Genomic DNA, 22,826 nt, shown 5'->3' with positions numbered 1-22,826 from the left:
AAAATAAAAAATACATTTTTTTCCTCATTAATATGAAGGACTGTCCTTTTCATTGGGTATTAAGTTGTTCCCCTAAGCACAGAGTAGGTAACACCATCCACTCTATTTCCTGCATTCTTGAAACATACAACATCCTCCACTGTCCAAGTTTCTGGCTATCCAACATTATATATACATACCACACATAACATGATATAGTCTGGATTGCTGGGATTGTGAAACTGTGGCTCGTGACCTTAAGAATTAAGAGCCCTCCAGTCAAATTCACTATCTGTCCTGCATCCTGTTTTTTTTATTAATATAGCCTACATTTTAACGCATTTCCCGCAAAACCAGCTTCAATTTGAATTCAGAAAAAGAGTGACCTAGCTGCAGTTTAAGCTGCTCATGTGTACACAGCCTTTGGGATACTTTACCAAAAGCAAAACATGTTTTCAGGATTACCTTGGTTCTTTTTCCTTCTTTGTTTTTATCCATTTGTACTATCTGAAACATCTGAGTGAAGCATATAGAGTTGGCAAAGATGACCAGACCTGCCTCTGCACTGCCTAGTTCACCTTCTTCCTGAATGTTGTAGGTGCATCATTCAGTCCTAACATTCAGACAGAAAGGTGAGACAGGGCTCTGAAGAACTGGCTGTCTGTCTGTCTTTGTAGCAACTGCCCCCCACCCCAAATAAAAAAATACCCCAATCCTCCAAACTGAACTGAAATCTGGGCTGGGCGTTCGTGCGGTTAGCTGTTTGCAAGTGGCCATTTTATGACAGGGAACAAGGGGCAGTATGTTAATCCTTTCCTCATCTTGGAGAACAGTGATGACACACATTTTTTTTCCTCCCAAATAATTTTGGGTTATTGCAAAAGGAACAGACCTGTTCTTAGCAGTGGTGGAAAGGGTTAAGTATTGCACCAGCAGATTTTTCCAAGCCAGAACTCTAGGTATACTGTCGGGTAGGTGTTGTATTTATGCAGTGACACATGGGTAATTCAAAAAAAAAGCAGTGTAAAGGTTGCCCTTCTTAAAAGAATCCTAGAAGGTTTTTAAAATATATTTATATTTATATGTAATGGGGAAAAGATTGGCATTTTGAAGGGGAATATATGTTCCTAAGTGACATACCAGCTATTTTTAATTAGCAGTTATTGATTAGAATCACTAGATAATATTCAATGCACTCTTTTCCCGACTTGCCACATAGTGGTATATAGTATATATTTCTCTCTCTCTCTCTCTCTCTTTTTCTGTTCTGTTCTTTTTTCTTTTCTTTTGCACATACATACACTCATATGCACAGAGACATACACGCAGTTCTGGGTTAGATACATGGTTCTGATATTTCTGTAGAATATACTGTAGCTATGCAGCCATTCCTAAGTTTGTACAGAATGTATATAAATATAAAATGGCCACATCTCTTTGCGTGTGTCTGTCCCCGGAAGGGTGGACTGATTGTTTTTGGATGTCTGCAGCTGTTACCTTGAAGGATGCAATTTCATCTTTCATTTATTTTTCCCCATCTAGACTGTATCAGGATAAACTGTAACGCCAGTAAGTTTCCCCTCAAGTTTCATTTTGTTCTCTCTCTCTCTATAAATATATATTTAAAAGAAATTAACATTCTTTCCATTGCTATTTTAGAAACTGTTTCTTCTTTTCAGTTCGCTTTAAGAAAATGCTTTGGGATTTTGTAGATTTTGAAGCTTGGGGAGGATTTGAGACGGCTCTATATATGAATGTAATGTGTGTGAAAGATTTCTCCAGGGGCAAATGAAATGTTGTATTTCCCAGCTTCACAGACGAGCATCCAGGGAATGGGAAGAACTGAAAATGTATTTCAGTAGCTTTCCACTTTCATGGGAAAATATCCTTAGAGGCAGTTTTAATAACAGGTACTGTATGCACTTCTCCACTACAACAATTTTGTTTTATTGTGACAATAAATAAAGAAGTAGTTTGGGCCACAACTGTGACTGCATTGTCTGATATTTCATTGGTATCCATTCTTTGAGCGGGGTTATACATTAGATTAAAGAACAAATTATGTTCTTGAATGGGGAAGAGTTTATAAATACTCAGATTGATCACCCTACCATCTTGATTTTCATGCCTTTCCCAACCAGATGCCCTCACAATGTTGCTAGACTATAGCTTCCATCAGCCCCAGCCAGCATGAGCAATGGTCAGAGATGATGGGAGTTGTAGTCCAACAATCTCAGAAGGGCATCCGGTTGGCCAAGCCTGAGCAAGAACGTCCAGGGGAGCTTTTCAGGCCTGTTGCAGCATCTTGTTTATTTACAAAGGCAGACAATTAGCAAGGAACCCCCTAGGCAAGCAATGCTGACGCTTAGAGCAACCCCCAGTTCTCCAAAGGAATAGCCCCAAACACCCAAAACCTAGTACTTTCTCTAGATAAATTAAAACTGCAAAAACCACAAAGTTTTCCAGATCTGCTATTTTGTTGTGACAGATGCTTGATATTTTTGTTTGCAACAGAAACATGAATACTTAGCTAGGATGCATAGAGCAATGCTTCCTTGTTCCCCTTCACACATCTTCTTGACAGTGGATATGGGGATTCCTCCTGTTCCTGTGCCTCTTACGTGAGGCCAGAATAAGAGTAAGAAAGATATGCAGTGGTAGCACCTTCATATCTCTTGGTATACCTAGTAGCTTCACCTTGACTTTTCCCCCCAAGGAGAATGCTCAGTTGGCTGAAGTTGGCTGGAAATGGTTTGCAGCCTATGCATCTAAGAAGGTCCACGTCCTCTCCATTACTCCTTACACTGTGCTTGAAAGCATGTCATGTGAGGAACTTCACTATGGCTGTCATCCCATCCTACTTTACCATTCACAGAAAATGTTTCAGTTAGATCCCCAGCTGCCATGATTCTGTTAATGTGTAACAAGGACTGCTAAGAGTAGGAAACAAAGCTTTCTTCCCTCCCAAAGAAACCCCCGCATCTCTGTCACTTAATAGGAAAAGGTCAAGGAGAGAAACAGGGAATCTATGGAGAGACTATCAGATTTTTTTCTCCAACTGGAAAAATATTCATTGTTATCAAATGTTTTTTGTGCAAGTTTCCTCCTGAGCACCAGCATTCAATTAAGTAATTTTGCTTTCATGAATGCTTAATTACATGGGCTTTTACATATTTATTATTTTACTACATTTCCCCTTCAAATATTCTTACACACACACACACACACACACACACACACACACACTTTATAAACAAGTTTGGACTGGGTTTTTATGAATAATAATAATACTTTTAAAATATCCACTCATATACTTTATAATAAGAATAAGAATGCTACCACTCATAGGATCTAGCTATTCAGAACCCTAAACATACTTGTTCCCAACTGGGATGACCTCGTCCAACTGCTTCTTTCCATTATTCAACAGAAGCATAATTAAATGAAGGAGGACAAAGGCGTGGAAAGTACTGATAGTTTGAGAACTCTCTGCTAGCTACAGAACCCCAGGGATTACCCCTGTGCATATATTCAGTTTCTTTCTTTTCCTCTACCTTTTAATATATATATATATAGAAATGTGAGGAGAAAATAGCCAACAATGCAGGTCTTTTTTTGGGGGGGGTTGTTTTTTTTTGCACTGATGTGAACATTTTGGAGTAATCTTGGAGAGCTTTGATGGTTACATGTAGCTGGGAACATAGATCATCATGATTTTGATCAGGGAGAGAATAACCTGTCTAGTTCAGTTCTTTCAGTTTCTCATTTTCCCAATACTCGTGAAAATTCATCAGCATTTTAGTGTGAATTTTTCCTAATAAACACAGTTCATATGCAATTGTGACAAATACACTCATTTTTGCAAGCATGTGCCCATTGATTTAATTTCACCAATATGTTCATTTTTATGCACATCTTTCCCCAGCAGATGCATTTTTGTACCATTATTTGGTTGGCAAACTGCATAGCAAAATTCAGATAAGTCTGAATTTCAAAGGATATCTGCATAGCAAAATTCAAATAAGTCTGAATTTCAAAGGATATCTGTATTTTGGTTTGCAATCCCCCCCCCCCACAAGAAAGGAGAGATTTGATAGACTGGGCTTCAAATAAAACCTGAGTCAAATTATATCTTTGACAATTTCCCCCTACTTTTCTACATGGTGGGGGGAGGAGCGAAATTAGGATTAGACTGTCAATAATTGGTTTCTACTGAAGGACATTATGGGATTTCTGGCAAAGAACTTTGGGGAAATGGCTACTTAAAATATCAGATCATGCAGTCACTTCTATTAAATAACAAGGAGCACTTGGTCTGTGTTATTAAGAGCAAACAGAGTCATACTCAAAGGATAGCACTCATGAGGAAGTTGAATATTCTCCAACTGTGTCTACCAAGCGTACTGGCTGTGAGAGCTCCATTGCATGTCCAACAGGTAAGACTCTAGCTATCATTTTTCTTATTCTGTTAACGTGTTGAAGGAATGCAGAAAACACACACAGTGTTTCATCTTGTTGATTGGTGGTTTGTTCATGTTCCCTGAAATTGCCATTCTCACTTTCTCCTCCACCATGTGTTTCACTATCCTTCATCCTCCTCCCCTTTCACTGTGAAGTAGTAAGCATGAAGTAGAAGTGGGCAGTTTTATACTGAGGAGGGGAGGAAATCAAATTTCAAATTATTAAGACAATCTAAGGGAGTGTCACAAACATGCAAAAAACACACACCCAGAGTTGTAGAAAACTGGTAACAAAACACGTACTTGAATACTGTACTGTCATGGTAGAAAACCTCAGGTTGTTTCTGTAATATGAGAATTTTAAAGGAATAAAGCGAACATTATTAGCTTTATTGGTTGCAGGGCAATGATTAGCAAAAGGAGACTAATGGTGCAGTCCTGTGCTTGGCTAACCACTCAGCTCAGTAACTGCTGTTTAAGTTCACTGGGACTTACTCCCAAGATAAGTGAGTATTGGATTGCAGTATATGGTTGCAATCCTATACAACAGCCGTTGCCAGCTGGGTTCTCTCCAGATTTTTTGGAATACAGCTCCAGCCCACACTGATGGAAGTTGTGGTCCAAAACACCGGAAGTGCACTTAGTTGGCAAAGGCAGCTGTACCCCCTTACCTGGAAAGTAGTTTAATTAAATTCAATAATATTTGCTTCTGAGCAGACATGCATTGGATTGCACTGTGAACTTCTCCAAAAGCGCTTCTATTTATTATGCTATGTTTGGATATGTGTATTGATAATAATCTACAAATAAGTTTTTTGATAAAAAGGAAATGACTTATTTATATATTAAGCATATTTAAGTACTCTGTGGGTGGTAGTTTGATTTTTACCCCTTTTCATGCACCATGGATTCAGTAAACATGTGCCTTCATGTAAGAGTGTGTAATAAGAAGGAAGGGGGAATGGTAACCCAGGGCCAATTTGGAATTGTGGAATGGTTAAGAGTGTCTGCACATGTGCATTTAGTGCTCCATTTTTGCACATCCTCACCAGTTTTTGCAAGTAGGGACACAGGTAGCGCTGTGGGTTAAACCACAGAGCCTAGGAGTTGCTGATCAGAAGGTCGGCAGTTCAAATCCCTACGACGGGGTGAGCTCCCGTTGCTCGGTCCCTGCTCCTGCCAACCTAGGAGTTCGAAAGCACGACCAAGTGCAAGTAGATAAATAGGTACCACTCTGGTGGGAAGGTAAACGGTGTTTCCGTGTGCTGCTCTGGTTCATCAGAAGTGGCTTAGTCATGCTGGCCACATGACCCGGAAGCTGTACGCCGGCTCCCTCGGCCAATAAAGCGAGATGAGCGCCGCAACCCCAGAGTCGGTCACGACTGGACCTAATGGTCAGGGGTCCCTTTACCTTTACCTTACCAGAAGAAAGCCCATCAGGATTTGCTTACAGATACTTGCATATAATTAAACGAGGGCCTTAATATTCATATATATATATATATATGATCAGTTGTGAGAGAATGTAGTTTCAACATTCAATGCAATGCCCCCTGTCATGTTCATATTATGGAAGGTCAGAAAAGGCCTAATAAAAACTGTTGAGTTGTTCTTCTTGCCCCAGCCATGAGTACTTCACTGTTGTTGGCTGTGATGTTAAACTGTCTGTAGTTCATTAAGGTGCAGTAGCTCTTCTTCTTCCTATGGGTTTTGTTGCACCTGAGCCTTATTGTGGATAAGGGTCAAATCACTTTCTGCATTTTTAATTATCGCTAGCATTCACAGGGGTAAATTACCATGCCTTTTCTCTCATGAATACAAACGAAAGAACCATCATGAAACAAAATGAGGATTTTATCATGCTAATTAACTGGTACCACAAGAGGCACTTACTATAAGCATAGGCCTGCCTTTAATTGCCTATTAAGAACCTGTTAGCATGCTGACATCTTTCTGTATTAGCAGAGCCTCCCTCTATGAGAGGAAGTGCTTTCTAAATTATTTGTCATGTGAAGTAGACATGGAACACAAATCTCCAGTGGTCTCTCCAATTGGTTCTTGACAATGCATTTATGACAGATAGTGTGGCATTTCTCTCTCCAGCCCAACCTTTCCCCAGCTTTATGTAGAAATACGACTGATCAATGAGTTTAAAGAAATCAATATCGATATTCCTATTACAAAATGATAACCTTCTTTTTCATGTCAAAGGCTCAGTTCTGAGTAGCATACAATTTATGACACATCCTTGATGCTTGAGTTTGATTTTGACAGCACTCTGGGAATCATTCCCAGATGCGAAACAAGAGGGGTAGACCACAAACCCTATTCTTTGTAAACTATACAGTAAATTACACTAAGCTCTCTTTAGAAGCCTATTTGATTTATGTAAATATAGAGGATCTTGACTGCCAACATAATGCAACTAACTCTGGGATAGCCAAGGTTTCTTTAATAAAGGACCACATCTTTGGCTGATTCTTGAAAAGTAAAACCTGAATATATAACCAACTCAGATGCACTATTATTCTATTTATCACACCTGAATTACCTGCAAGTAAGTTATTAGTGATGGACAAAAGCTCAGTGACATCATGCAGAATTTGGCTTTGCAAACTGAGCCACCCCAAATCAAAATGGTGGGGGCAGGGGAAGTTTTATGGGAGGCATTTCAGGCACCACGGGGAATTGGTAGAGAGGGCTTTCTGCAGCTGAGAGATGCCTTAATTTTATTTGGGCTTGACATGCTTAAGAGCATTATTTCCTGGCAAATATTAATGAGTGTCCATGTTTCAAGTAAATGGGGTAGGAATATTAGCTAAGAAGCATTGTGAGCAGCTATTAATTTCTCATGCCCGCTGCTTCTCCGGGTGGCTGCTGTTGCTTAGGTGACATTTTCCCATTGGTTCCGATTGACCTGTTTTTAGGAATCATAGAGGCCTGGGGCCTGGAAGTTTGTTTCTTCACCCCTCCTTCCTTCCCACCACACCATGTATCAATGCCATTGCTTCCCTCAGTAATTTCTGAAGGCCTTTTAGCAGGACCCACCAGGAAGGGTGACAGGGTTTAGATGGTTCTGCTGACATACTTGACTCACGGAGTGGTTTTGGAATAAGCTTGCAATCCTAACTCCACTGACCTGGCAGTTAGCCCCATTGAATTCAGCAGGACTTAGAGTAGGCATGCTTAGGATTGTAAGGCTAAGCAGCTACTAATTCCAGGCCACCAGCACATACCTTCTTTGGAGAAACAGATGGCCCAAAGCACCGAGAAGATACAGAAATGGTAGCCTTACTCTCAGAGTGTTGTAAGACAAGGTGGGTTTGTTTTGCTACCCGTCAGTGACAGCATGGGAAATAGAATGTCTACAAAACAAGGCAGGAGCAGTGCAGAGCTTCCTTTGGTATGCTATCAGGCCCATTTGGGAATATCAACTCAAGCTGCCACCTTTCTACTGTATGCAGTCTAGACCCTCTTAGCAACTTTTCAGAGTGAGCCTCTTGAGTTGTTTGTCTTCAACCACTCTAAATGTAGACGCAGAGGCAGAACCAGTTGCTGATGACCCAAAAATGTCAATTGGAAGCAACTGATGTCAGTATTTATTGGAAATGGCCATCCAGTTCTTTGATTTTCCCCAGCAAAGCTAGAGAGGAGTCGGTGGGATGAGAAGATAAATTGCAGTTTCTGTGAGAGTAGTTGATTCCACTCTTCAGTGTTTTCCTCTGCTAATTAGTGATTCACTGGCCGTCAGCTACTGTTTGCATTTCTAAGTTGTGTTTAATTTAGTTAAATAATGGCAAATGGACTTTTTGGGATGTTTTTCTACATAGCAACCTTAAAAATTCACACCCATAACCAATATTTATTTCAGATAAGCTACCTGGGGTAATTTCTTCAAACCTCTCTCTCTCATGTTAGACGGAGGTTAACTTTAGTTGATGCAGTCTCTGTGAGGGACAGCTAGTATATTGCAAAAATGATTTATAAGTTGTGCTTTTGGAGCATGGCCCACTCAAGGCATCTTGCATTATCAAAAAAAACCACCTAATGCAATTCAGTACTAACAAAATTCAGTACAAAAATTATTATTTTTTGAAAATGTATAAGCCAGTTCAAATAAACAAACAGCAATAGCAATTTCAGCACAATACAAAAACAATTAATTCTATAACAGCTCTCTAAAATAATATATTTCAATTAGGAAAAGTCGGCCACAGCATTGAAGCCACCCATACTTCTGCGCAGAGAGAAGTTCCATAAATTGCAGAACAACAACAAGAGCTGCAGCAGTAGTTTGAACACTAACTAGAGTGCTTTTGTCAGCACAGTGACATACCCTTCTAATTTGAGACTAATTGCCCCAGTGGGAATATCACTTAGTTTCCAGAGTCATTCTTAGAGTGCGGAGATGCCCTCTTTGGGGTAGCAGCGAGACTTCAACTTCTTCTGTTCCTAATAAAGCTACAAATCAGAGTCCCAATTCAGAAAAACAGAAATGTTGCACTGACTTCCCATTGACTACCATGAGGAAATAAGCCTATAGCTATAACCACCTCACCACCTTTCTTAAAATAGTGAATTAAATTTGCAGGCATAAGAGGAAATCTTTAGTACATAAAGCCTGTCAAATCCCAGAAAAATATGTGTACCCCCCCTTTGCCAGGCACTGTGAATTGGTGTGTGTGTGTTCCTTTAAAAAAAAGGAACCATCTGTGCTCCCCCGCATAATTTATTTGGTAGAATTGGAGGAAACTTTTGTGCATGCCATTCCCCTTCTGAGATAGTGAATACTGCCAAATGTCAACCACAGTAATCTTGGGAAAAAAAACCATTTATAGTTTGGTGGATTTTTAATGATTAATTTATCCTTGCTATTGTTTCAATGAATATTTTTTAAAAAAGAAAACAGCATACATTGGGGAGGTCCCCTAGGCAAGAAATCTGCCAAGTTCTAGAAGGATAGCTACAATGGCGGGAAGCCTCATCCACCAAAATTGTGTCCCAGCTTCTCTTTATGGAAGCTGTGGTTGGAAGAGAGGGTGCCACCATAGCCCTATAGCTAGCATCCCTTCTTTCTGTTCTGCCAGGTTACCAGCCGTTAAGATAGACAAAATGAATTCCTTCTTCATGCAGTGCAATGGCTTCCAGTCATGATGCCTAGATACTACTTCCAGTAACATTGGCAGAGATGAACAGGAGACTTATTGCACTCATATTCTGTTTGTGGGCTTCCCCGCAGCATCTGTGTGGCTACTTTGAGAGCAGAATGCTGGACTAGATGGGATTTTGTTAAGAATCCAACAGGATTCACCTGTTTAAAAGCCAAAAACATATTGGTTCTCATAAAAGATGAACTAGAAAGACATAATGGGTGGATTCCAGTGTAGTTCTAAGTATCTCAATTTGTCAGTGTGAGGATTCCTCTTTGTACAACTGAGTAGTCTCTGCCTTTCCCCCTCCCTTGTTCACCCTCTAAATTTGTTTTAGGGGTTTTCCCAACCTCCAGGAACAGGTTTGGACAGGGTGCAGGGTGAGCATGGGAGAGGAGGAAAGTCCCACTGTGCAAGGAAACATCCTTTTGCTGATGGGATGTGGTAATTGAATGCTGCCCAAAGGTTTTAACATTAGGTTATATATTGTTTTGGGACGCGGGTGGCACTGTGGTCTAAACCCCAGAGCCTAGGGCTTGCGGATCAGAAGGTTGGCGGTTCGAATCCCTGCGATAGGATGAGCTCCCATTGTTCGGTCCCAGCTCCTGCCAACCTAGCAGTTCGAAAGCACGTCAAGTGTAAGTAGATAAATAGGCACCACTCCAGCGGGAAGGTAAACGGCATTTCCATTGCTGCTCTGGTTCGCCAGAAGCGGTTTAGTCATGCTGGCCACATGACCCAGAAGCTGTACACCGGCTCCCTCGGCCAATAAAACGAGATGAGCTCTGCGACCCCAGAGTCGTCCACAACTGGACCTAACGGTCAGGGGTCCCTTTACCTTTACTATATATTGTTTACAATATACTTCAGCACTGAGGTTTGATTTTTTGAGATTCTAGGGAGGCAGCTGAACCTTGATGAGTGATAATTTTAGGAACTTATTAACTTCTTGTAATAATTCCTCCCCACTGAAATATGAGAGGCCTCATCAGTTTTGGCATTGCACCAAAGAAGGGAGACGTTCCCTGAATGTTCTATTTTTATTGTCTGTAAATTAATTAAATTTCCCAGTACTTGGTTACAGATATGACATCCAAAATTGTAAACTCTCACACTTGAGAAAGAATGCATAATGTGAGGTAAAATAAAGCAATCATAGGTTATGTTGTTATCAGACCAGTGACCAAAAGTACTTAGGAATCATATCTGACCTCAAGGGCCTTTGTGAAATCAGAGGAAGTAATTTAAATAATTTAAACAATGAAGGGGTATCAGGAAATGGAGAAAGCTTTTTGCATTTTGATTCTGCTAGCCTGCCTATTGTGCTCTGTCAATTTAGCCACCATAGTTAATTCCCAGATTGTAGTGCTGAGCAACTTCCATAAGAAAATGACTAGATATTTCTAGAAAGTGTTTTTCATTGTGTCAGGAAATATTGACAATAAAGCTTGTACAGGATCTATAGGAATAAGTTGTTGCTGTATAGCAGAGACTTTCTGAAATATTATTACCCAGATCACTTGGCCAATTGGGCATTCCCACCACATGTGGAAATAATATCTCTCCAACCTTTGCAACCCCCTTCAGCAATTGACAGGTAAAAACTGTTGATATTGTTTAACTTAGCTGGTGTAAAATACAATTGTTAGGTGTAAAATATAATTTCAGCATAGCTCCCCAAAATATGAGACTTATTCTGTATAGCGTTCCACACATTCTCTGTTATCGGGATTTTTAAGTCCTGCTCCCAAACCTCTCTAAGGCTTATCGGTGTGCCTGTGGATGAGCAGTAAATAGTTTACACAGCATGGAGATTACACCTTTTAAGATACTCAAAGATTTAACACATAAAAGCTTGAATGCGGTTAAGAACATCACATTTCCCGTTTTATGAATGTGTGTTTTACAGATAATATTTGAATCTGGAAAAACTGAAACTATTTAAGTTCCAATGAGCCCAATTTGTCATAAAGGTCAACCAGTTCCAGGGGGCAGCCATGATCAAAATGTTCCAAAGTCAATAAAGTCCTTTAGATTCCCAGTATGTATTCTGTTGGAATTTAGCCCCAATGCAGAATAATAGATGGTGTAGAAAAGGAATCAGTGGAGATACTTTAGGTGCTAAGACGTCCATCCATATCTTCCAAATCTTTAACAAGGTAGCAAAGAACGAGTTAGCAATGAGGCTCAAATTACTTTGGGCTGTTTCAGAAAGGGTAATGTTCTGAAATAGTGTGCCTGAGAGGTCCAACTAAACCCAATCCACTCCTCATTTTATTGCTTTTACTGTTTTTAAAAATGTTTTTATTGTTATGCTTTTCAATTATTTATTGTAATGTATATTTTAATACCCCAATGGAACTGTTATCGTGCATTTTAATTATGTGTTGGGTGTATAGTTGCAAAACACTTAGAAACCATTTTGGCATGTAAGTGGTGTCTAAATTAAATAGCAGTAGAGGTAGCATTTTACCAGCCTTTTTAAACAATAACTCAGAAACTTATTAAAGCAGCCTTTAGCTCAGATGTGTCATGCTGATATTAACATGGGCGTTTCCTACTTTGGCTGGCGGTGACCTGCAAGGGTTTCAGACAGGAGTCCTTTCTATCTCTCCCTGGAGGTATTTGATTGAACTGGGGCCTTCTGCTTCCAACCCAGGTGCTCTACCAGTGAGCCATCCCCCAAAGGCCAAAATAGGGACAAAGCAAGGATAGTAATTAATGAGAGAAGGGTACCAGAAAACAGGGACTCTTCCTGATAAAGAAGGGGCTACAGGAGTGCATGTGTTCTAGCCCTCCTTTGTCGCTACAGAAATGATATGCACACTGTGGCTACAGAGAGCTGGCCAGCATTGCTTGGTGAAGCTTTTAATCATGTCCCCTTTTCTGTTGTCTTCGGCATCCCATCCCCAATATATATGCAACATAGGAACACTCCACCCGTGACACCTTGTGGGGTTCACAAAAATCCTGGTGACCATGTTGAGGTGAAAGAGCAGGCCCGAGAGTGAAGCATCTCTGCACAGTGCCAGCTAGTGGCTTTGTCTTGTTCTTCAGCAGCTACCACCACATCCATCATAGCAAAGTCTTTCTGTATTCTCATGGGTAGATATATGTATCTGTTGTCCCATAGTGAGGTCTTATGGCATGAGTAAAATGGGATAAGGCTGAGTGAATGCATCTCTTCTGCATAGCAGTGAACCAGTCTTTCTCAAAAGAGACCCCCCCCCGAGGAAATTTCTGTTTTTCCGACTTCTTTTTTCTGCCTCGGAAAGGAAGGGCATATATTCGCCCCATTTGGGGGATTGGGGTGGCACCCACTTCCCACAATGCCCTGAAATATCACTAGGCATTCTGAATGATATAAAATGGTGGCTGAACTGCCAACGTAATTACTGCTGCTAAGAAACACGTCTTAGGGAAAAGGTATAGAAGCTGTGCTGTTGTCACTGCTACTGGTGAACCCCAAACTTGAAAAACTGCGGGAGAATTTCTCCTCCTGAAGAAATTTGGTGAAATGCCCTCACCACACTTTCTCTGATCACTAGTAGGGTAGAAAATTTGCACCCAGCCTAGTATAAATGCATGCACTTACTAAGCTCCAACAATCCCACTCCCCATTCTGTTCCTTGGCTGGAAGATGTATATGCCAATTACAGAGACCGTCTGCATAATATGTTGGCAGAGTCTCGTTAGGTTGCTGAACTCTGTGAGTGACATTTCTTATTTCCTGCAATTCACTTATCATTTCACCAACGCCTTTCCAAGCAGCTCTTTTAATCCAATCACTAAAAACTTGATTTCAGAGGTGACTCTTGCTCATAGTTGCAAGTTATACTCTCTAACAGGGCAGGAAGTTGACAAAATGTTTGTACGGTGTTCAGAAACTCCCCATCTCCTTAGGTGTCTAGACGTCACCAATATTTTATCACATTTTCTATCTTCAAAGAGTTTATTTGTTGAAAACATATCCCATCTTTCATCTTAAATTTAGAGATGCTGAAATTCATTTCATTTTTTAAAAGTATAAATTCTTTTCTTGAAAATAATTTTACTTGTTTTTATCAATACAAATTTGCAATCAGTTTGCGTATCATTTTGTGATATTCGCTGAATCTCATGACTCCCCCCCCAGCCCCTACATGGGTCCTTATGACAATAATTAAAACTACATATCAGTACGTTCTCCACCATTTTCATTTTTTCAGATTATCCATAATCTTTGTTACCTTACAAATGATTCTTATAGTCCAGCTAAAGTTTTGATTTGCTTACAATGGTCTCCTGGGTAAATTATAAATTTTCCCCATTCCTTTTTAAAGCCCTTGTCTTCCTGGTCCCTGAGCCTCCCAGTTAGTTTTGCCATTTCGGCATAGTCCAGCAGTTTGGTTTGCCATTTTCCCCTCACCAGGATTATTGCTTCTTTCCATTTTTGGAATCTGAAATTCATAATTCATGACCTTCACCTTTCTTTAAAAATTGAAGCAGACAAAGGACTGCTTTATGAACAGAATGAACAGATATATATGTGTATACATATACATATTAATTAGCCTCTTTAGTAGAGGACACAATTGCTATAGATCTCAAGGAACTGATCAGACCTCTACTGAAAAAGCACTTGTTAGATTCCCCTCCTTGTCCCACCCCCATTCCTCCCTGCCCTGCCCCGTTATGCCCCCATTCTGTCCTCTTCTGGGTCCAAAAGGACCCGCACATCAGTGACCATGCGTCAATTGGACATGCCTAAAATGGTTGCCTCCTGTACATTTATTTAGAGCATCTTGTACCCCACTCTTCATGTCACAGGCTTACAATCAGAAGCGGGGAGATGATGCACAAGAGAAAAGGAACAGGGAGGGAAGAGGTCGTTCCTATAAGGACCAGCTGAAATGAGTCCTGCTTCCTGTCTCTCCATCAAGGCAGTCTGCTGGAGTGACTGCCCCCAGGCGACAGTGGAGGGAGAGGGGACCTGGTGGAGCTGGCCTGTCACAGCAGAGCTGGTGACTCTGTTTCCCAGCTCTCCTATGGCTGGAATGGCTGACCCTCGTTGACAATAATGTTTCCTGCTGCTTTGCTCTAGTCGCCCTGGGAATACAATTTTATGCTGAAGGTGTGGAATATAAATCATGTGAAGAAACAATGAAAAAAGCTGTGCTTGTGCAGCTTAGGTTCATGCATTCATTTTTTGATAAAGGGGATCTAGCCAGTGTCCCCACATGCCTTAATTCCATCGGTGTGGATTACAATGGCATACTTTATGTATAGCTGTCTTTTAAGAGTTTTTGAAAGCTGCTGCTGCATCTAGCATTTTGACCAGGGGCCAGTTGTTCAGATCATGCAGCTTCATGAGCTCCATTTTACTCACAAATTCACCCAGTGCGTGAACAAGGCCATGCTGCACCAAGAAGCTATTTCCTGGGGCTACTCGTGCTAATTAGCCTTTCCCTAACATTTGCACGTGCAGCATGGATATTTGCAGAGAGGCAGCCTCTGTGGGTTGAGCAGTAGATGCAAAGGAGCCTCAACTGTACAAGGTTTGAACGGTATGCGGAATGTGGAAAATGCTGCTTCCCTGAAGGCACCCCTGCCCCGCAAGCATTTATGCATGGATGCTTAGCCCAGCACAGCTGCCTGCTCACTCACTGGTTGAACTCTCTTGTAATATGCCTGAATAAGGCCACTGTTACATCTGTTTCACTAGCTCTTCTCTTGATCTGTTTAAAAGCCTGATTCAAAATGCTGGTCAGTTACTTGGAAAGCCCTAAAGAGAATGGAAGCATAAGCCATTCTTTAAGTTTCAGTTTCATCCAATCTGGGAACACGGAAACCACATTGATGCATCTCTGATGCATATCATAGCTGAGATATCTCTGTAGCCTGCACAGTCGTATGCCTTTCAGTCCATTTTACTGATTAATTCATAGGGGGAGGGTGGAAGGGGGAAGAGTTTTAATCTGCAATGAATGTTTTACTGAACTATAGTAATTATATTAATCACACTACCTGCATCATGCTTCTGTGACTTCTATTGACCCACACAGCCTACAGACTTCTAAAAGATTCTGTACACAGCTTTTTCTTGCTGATATAGATGTAGTTTTCACATTGCATTTGCATTCAAGGGGCAGCTTGGAAGGTTTTGCTTCTGCCTTTGAATGTATTTTGAGAAACAGCCTTGTACTGAATGAAAGAGCTCTTTGAATCCTTATTTAAAGAGACAGGTGTTCTTGAAATTTCAGCAGAAGGAATTGCTTGCTTCCTGTTGTCTCTTTTTGTAAACATCTATTTTATACAGTAGAATTTGCCCAAGATGTATATCAATACAGTATCTGAGACGGTTCATTGTCAGTCACATCTGTTCAAGTGTTTCACCATAAAAGCTAAATATTAGTTTGTACGGCACTATGTAGTTTTCAAAATAACACAAAAATAAATAATGTAGTCTGTTCAGTAAAAAATCCAGCATTAAAACAAAACAAATGCAAGGAATGTTCTCTTTATGAAGCATTTATATTTTTAAAAAATAAATGAATGAATAATTATTCAAGATGTGGGAGAAGAAAGATAGCTTTTGCAGTCATCAAGCAGAGCACAGTCCTAACCACAGCTATGCGGGAGTAAGCTCTATTGAATTCAAGAGGGGCTTACTCCCAGATAAATGGGGTTAGGGTCACATCCTAAATTGTTCTTTGGCATACAATGATGTGGACAGAGAGCTATTATTGGAGGAGCAGAAATCCAAAGCTAGTTATGTGGTTCTCTGCTGGTTGCTTCATACTTATAAGGCTGCAGTCCTAAGCACACTTACTACACAGTAAGCCCCAATAAGCGCAGTTAGATTTTCGCTGAAGCATGGTTAGCATTGCATTGTTAAAAGGTAACTGTGTTTCTACCTGCTACACCAGTGTTATACCAACATTCCTCGCTGCAGTACTCTGAGCTGAGGAAGCCATACACTGAGTCCCATTGAAGGATGGTAAATCTGTCACTTTATGCTTCTTTCAATTTCTTGTGTTTCCAGTCATAAGTTTGATTCTTTACATTTCCACATAAATTTGGGATTTCTTTTAAATAAATAAAAAAAAGTTCTCGGGAAAATTCATCAGCATTCCAATGTGGGTTTTGTAATTTTACCTAATATACAAGTTTTGCAAAGCAATTTCCTGTAAAATAATGTTTTTTTATGTTATTTTAACTAATTTGTGCATTTCAGTGGACACTTTATCCTAGTGTATGCATTTCTCTGTACATTGCTTGGCTGTGGAACTGCATTGCAAAACTGGCCATGTTTCAAAGGATGGCCATGTTTCATGTACTGGTGAGTTTGGCTTGCCTTTAAATGCTTTCTCCCCCATCCCTAGTCCAATCCAAAGTGAGAATTAAAATGCAAATGTAGCATTTATTTCCTTTTCTCAACTCCACAGTGCGGACCATGCTGCATCATTGCACATTATCAAGGCCCTGGGGGTTCAGCTGTGCTGCACAGTGGAGGGTTTTTTCTTTCTTTCTAGGTGGGTTGGGAGAGTTGAAGAAAAGTATGGAAGCTCTTGATGCCCTGAGAGCAAACTTAATTTACTAGCAATGATGCAAGTCTGCACTGGCAAATCATTACTAAGATGCAATTGGACAGTTGGCACAAATGGTTAGTAGAATAGTATAGCTCTATCAAATATACCTGGCACAGGATGTTTGTGGAGCAATGCTGCAAGACTCTGCTGACATTACCCATACTTCATATCTTGATTCCTTTGTATAGTAACAGTTGGTCTGGAGCTTTCTGTCTGTTAAGCAACTGGTTAGCTGTTAGAATTAGTCATTTTTTATGTATTTATTGCTCTAGTACATTCATCTATTGTGCCCTGTTGTAAAGTCTGAAGGTCCCTCGCTGGATTAAAGCTTTAAAAATTGTCCAGTAGCACCTTAGAGACCAACTAAGTTTGTTCTGGGTATAAGCTTTCGTGTGCATGTAGACTTCTTCATAAACCCAGAACAAACTTAGTTGGTCTCTAAGGTGCTACTGGACAATTTTTAATTTTTAAAATTTATTTCAACTGCTTTAGACCAACACGGCTACCTACCTGAATCTGGATTAAAGCTGTAACAGTTCCTGCTTTGATTATTTCATTGCAACAAGCATTGATTTACACATCATGAGATTCTTTTTAGTCTTAAATTGCAGATTCAGGTTGATAACCATCAGTCCAAGACACACCACAATGGTACCAGATTGCAAAATGCCTGCCCCACTAAGTAGAACAAATCATTTCAGCCATGTATTGTGTCCTGCTTTGCTTTTTTTCTTCTGGTTTTTTTAATTTTTAAATGGGCGATGGTGGAAATAAACTGTTCCCAATATGAAAATTCTGAGCCCATTCTGAGTGGCATCCAAATGCCCTCCAAAGTTCTGGTCCAACTTGTGGGCTTGATCCAGTATCAGCTCTCCCTGATGCAGCTACCCTTTCCTGGAAGGAAGATGCGTCTCTGCAGGGCTCCATTAGCCTTTGACAGAGCTGTGTGGCAGCATCTCAGGCGCAAGGATCTTTAGGATAGCTCAGTTGGTTAGAGCCAGGTGCTGAGAATGCCAAGGTTGCATTGTCCCCATATGAGACAGCTGCATAATCTTGCATTGTATAGGGAGTTGGACAAGTGAGCCTCAGGCTCTCTTCCAACTCTTGCAGTCTATGGTTCTATGATGTTTCCATGGATGCTGGCATTCTAAACAGTCACTAGGACCTATGTGAATTAGATTTCCCATGGACCCTTGCACCTGGGAAGGAATTGTGCATGGTCATTGTAGTATACCATGTATCATTCGATCAGGCATAGGGAAACTCGGCCCTCCAGATGTTTTGGGACTACAACTCCCACCATCCCTGACCACTGGTCCTGTTAGCTAGGGGTGATGGGAGCTGTAGTCCCAAAACATCTGGAGGGCTGAGTTTGCCTATGCCTGCATTAGATAAGTGGTGTCTAACTGACCTGAAGACATGCTTAAAACATCCATTACTTTACAGAAGTTTGAAGCTTCAGGACTGGAGCTGTGGTTTGATTTAGTCAGTTTCTTATACTATATATATATATATATATATATATATATATATATATATAGGAGACGATGTAATGTCAGATAACTTTTTATTGCTATTCTGACAAAGTCATTACTTACAAATGAATAATAACTGATTTTTTATGGCACATTTCATATTATTTTGCTATTTGCTGCTTGTGCGGAAGGAGATAGTGAGATAGTTTTTCATGGTTGTGGCAGAAGTGCAATCATTCTGACAGACCCTTTCAATAGAATGTTTTGGAATGAAAATTAGATATTTGCCACCATGAAAATGATCTTTCTTATTGCATTTCCCTACCTTCCATTTAGAAGGCGTGGGTCTTTTGTTGTTTAGCTGTTTTCCTCTGCAATGCTTTGGTTTCGTTTACGAGCAATTCACTATACCCCCCCCCTTTTTATGAAGTAGGCTGTTCAGTTAAAGGAAGATTAATTTATAGAGATGTATTTATTTGCCAAGTATGAACATGTGTGAGGATGGTAAAGGGAAATTGCCAGAAGCTTCCTAGAGTATCAGTAACATTGAGTGGAATTCAGTGTTGTACTATTACAAACATTTCATCTGCTGAAGCTCAAGGTTTTCCTGATCCCCCAAATAATTTGGGGGGGGTCATGAGTGCACAGCTAGAAGAGAGGGGAGGAAGCCCAGTTGCACAAGAGGAACCCCATTAGCTGCTTGTTTTGACGGTGTTTGTAGGCACCCCCAGAATGGCTGACTTAAATACATAAACACACATGTAATTTCATTTGCATGCCAGCTTTCCACAGTTCAAACCATGCTCAGGGCGGCATGTATATGAAAATATACATAACTGCAACATAAGAAAAGTAATCATAAGCAATAAATACAACATAAAAAAACCCCACAACCAAGCTGAACAATTTCCACAAAAATCACAAGATCTGAAATATACAAAAACAACAGCAACAACACCCCAACAAAATCCTTCCAACATGCCCCACCCACCCAAGAGTCTTATCAATAAATGCTTATCAGTATTTATCAGTATTTATAAAAGATTATCTATTACCACTGGTACTTTTGTGTCTGTTTTCAAGCAGTTAGGAAATCATTTTTCAATTATTTCACTTGCCACAAAAGTTAAAATAACAGCACAGCTAATAATAATAATAATAATAGTAGGATTACAGCTGGTAGGATATAGTTTTCTTCATAAGAATAACAAAAAGAGATCGCACCTTATAGTGGCAGGATATCCCTGCAAACTGAAAATTTTGTTTAAAATTGTGAGTATTCTTATTGATCTTTTAGGGGAATAGCTATGCATACATGACACACGTATGATTACATATCAAAGTGTGAAATTTCCTGTAAACCTACTATAAATAATTAAGTTTGGGTTATTCCATAAATTGGAATTCTAAGGATCTCTGAAGAGGTTTTTGGGTTTTTTTTTAGTCTTTATTTCTATGACCCACTCTGTTTTGTCAGTTTATGTTGCTTTAAACTGTTTTTAACATTGTGATTCAATTGCTGTAACTTGCCCTGGCACCTTAGGGTGAAGGGAGTAGTAGTAGTAGTAGTAATAATAATAATAATAATAATAATAGAACATAATTGAACTGAAAGTAAGGATGCTAACCATCATTAAGCAGTGGAACCTAATCTTACAAGTTGTTGTTTTTCTTTAGCAAGCAAGATTCATTATATCCCTTTAGGCTGAAATGTTCAAGACACATATCCTGTCGGGTTTCCTAGTGACTTCTGTTAGTTCAGCAAGACACCTGTTTTAAACATCTTATAGCAAGTACCACATTTAGGGTGTCCGTTGATGATAAAAGCACACAATCTGCTTCATAGTTTTGAATAGGCTCTATGGTTCAGTGGTAGTAATTGCACAGAGTTCTATGCATTTTAAACTTTCCAGTGTCTTTTTCATTCCTGTAGATGATTGCAGGAAGGCCACTGTGCAGGCTTTTAATTTAACTGTACATAGATTCATCAGTAAAACTTTACCCCAAACTGCTTTACAGCAGTGTAATTGAGAGCCCACTCAAGGCTCCTCCATGAATCCAAATATTGATAAATGTCCTGCAGAACCTGGAGGTAGTTATGGAAACAGAACTAATACAAATGAAAACATAACTACAGGGATGTCCATTTCATTAGTGGATAAAAGCCTATGCATATTGGCTCCAATTCCAAATGTGAGCTGGTTGTGTCTACCTGTCACCATGCACAACATAGGGACATTATCACAAGTTGGGTCCACTTCCTGGTGGGGCTGGGTTGCTGTTCAGTCCCCTAGCCACTCAGCGTTGGGGTGGGACGGTGTCCCGCGTCACACTGGGGGAGACCCCGGCCATATCAGGATGCCAAGCAGCCAATCAGCTAGCCTGGGGTGGGTGGCCAGGGACAATTTAAGACTTGGCGCGACTCAGGCTTCCTCTTTCAGCCTTGCACCGTGGATCTTCAGCTTCAGACACCTCAGTTTCCTTCCTCACCTCCCTCCACGTGGCGCCAGCCCCTTTGTTTGGGCTCCTTGTTGGCCTCCTCTTGAGGAAGAACGACAGAAGATCGTGCGCTGCTGCGCTGATCATTGAGGTTCTAATTTTCTGGTGGCATGGGAGTGGTGGGGAGCGAGGGAATGTGTGTGAGTGTGGCCGTAGGTAGTTTTTTATATGCAGCGTTCTGAGGTCTGGGTTTTTGTGCATGAGGGCAGGCTATGGACTTTGGTTGGTCGCCGTTGAGGGGCCTGGTAGGACTTTTTCCACTTGGCAAATTGGCACCAGCCACTTGGTTTTCACCTACCTCGTAGCAATCGTCACAACTGTAGGGTTTGGCGGTTAGCATTGGAATAGCGATGTGTGGGGGAGGGGAGGTGCGGCCATCACCTGCCCCTCTATGCTTAAGGGTATTCCGTTAAAGGAATCTGGGGGTGTGGATCTCGTCCAAAGTCCAGGAGGGGCCATGCCACGACCCCATCGGGAACCCAGGGGATGCTCAAGTCGATCCGCATCGGCGGGGCTCCCCCTACTGGAGGTTTACCCTTACCAAACTTCCTGCAAGGCGGGCAGGAGTCAGATATAGTCTGTTGATGCCAATGCCTAAGCCAAACCGCTCACAGTCTATAAACAAAGTTGTGGCCTAAATTTTACCCATTAACATTTAACCTAAATTTCTGTGTCCTTGTGCCTTTATGCTCCTGGGGGTGGCTTGGGGGCCTTGACATGCAAATATTAAAAAACCCCAGATTGCTCTGGACTAAAAGTAAAAATAATAATAATAAAATGCCAATTAATACATTAACACAGCAGCGTTGGGGCTCGTTCCCTTTGCGCCAGTCGCTCATCACCATGGTAATGAGTATAGGGCTAGCCACATGGGTGGTCCCAATGATACAATTTGCTCCTAGGCCACCTCTTCCCCATGGTTGACAACAACTGAGGAGGGATGGAACCACACAGATCAGTGAAGCTGTGTGATGCTCTCTTCAGAAGTGGGACTGGTCCATGAAACAGCAGCTCCACTTACGAACTGAACTTTGCACTGACTTTTCAAGTGGTGACCATGTAACGTTCAGAGGCCATTCCACAGAAGGGATTGAGGGCACAGTCCTCCAAGCACAGCTGCTGCTGCAACATCTCTAGTCATTCTAGGTGTGATTCCCACTACTCTATACTTAGACCCATCAAAATCATTTGACTTATGTTAGCCATCCATTTATTTTAATGGGGCTACTTTAAATATGACAGGAAGCTGCCTAATGTGGTAGCCCCCAAGCTGTGGAATTGTCTCTTATATAGGGACAGGTCTGGCTTCTTCCCTGTACACTTCTGGAAAATGCTGAACATGCATATTTTCACCCTTCCCTTAGGCACGTGAGATGTGTGTTTTCAGGATCCACCTATTCTTGTGAAGATAATACATTTTAACTGCTTTAAACTGAATGGCCATAACCCACTTTGGCACCTGCTGGTGAAGGATGGGCAGCTGCTCTCCAGAGTTTCAGAAAGGGAATTTATATCCTTCTTGATTGTAAAACAAAACAAAAGGAAACAAAATGAAAGGAAGCAAAGCAAAGCAAAGCAAAGCAAAACCACCCTCGGAGTGGTTTACAAAAGAGTAAAATAAAAAAAGATAAAACAGCAAAATCAAGAAGATTTTACAACCCTACTTCAAAACATACAAAAATTAAAATACTA

At 40.7% G+C, this 22,826-nt stretch overlaps 1 protein-coding gene across 27 annotated transcripts in view; it reads left to right on the top strand.

The window, feature by feature from the left end:
* Positions 1-22,826, top strand: part of NRXN3 (neurexin 3) — a 1,220,542-nt gene that overhangs the window by 406,169 nt on the left and 791,547 nt on the right. For 24 of the 27 annotated variants that reach the window (XM_082232019.1, XM_082232025.1, XM_082232010.1 and 21 more), the window contains one exon: positions 1,522-1,548. The exons of the other annotated variants lie outside the window; for them this stretch is intronic. In XM_082232019.1, coding sequence (XP_082088145.1) covers positions 1,522-1,548 — 27 coding nt within the window. The remainder of the gene's footprint in view (positions 1-1,521; positions 1,549-22,826) is intronic. 27 annotated transcript variants of the gene reach the window in all.

Source organism: Podarcis vaucheri (assembly GCF_965113315.1).
Source record: "Podarcis vaucheri genome assembly, chromosome: 1".
NCBI classification, from domain to species: Eukaryota; Metazoa; Chordata; class Lepidosauria; order Squamata; family Lacertidae; genus Podarcis; species Podarcis vaucheri.
Note: the sequence above shows the minus strand (reverse complement) of the source record. Positions and strands in the feature narration are given on the sequence as shown.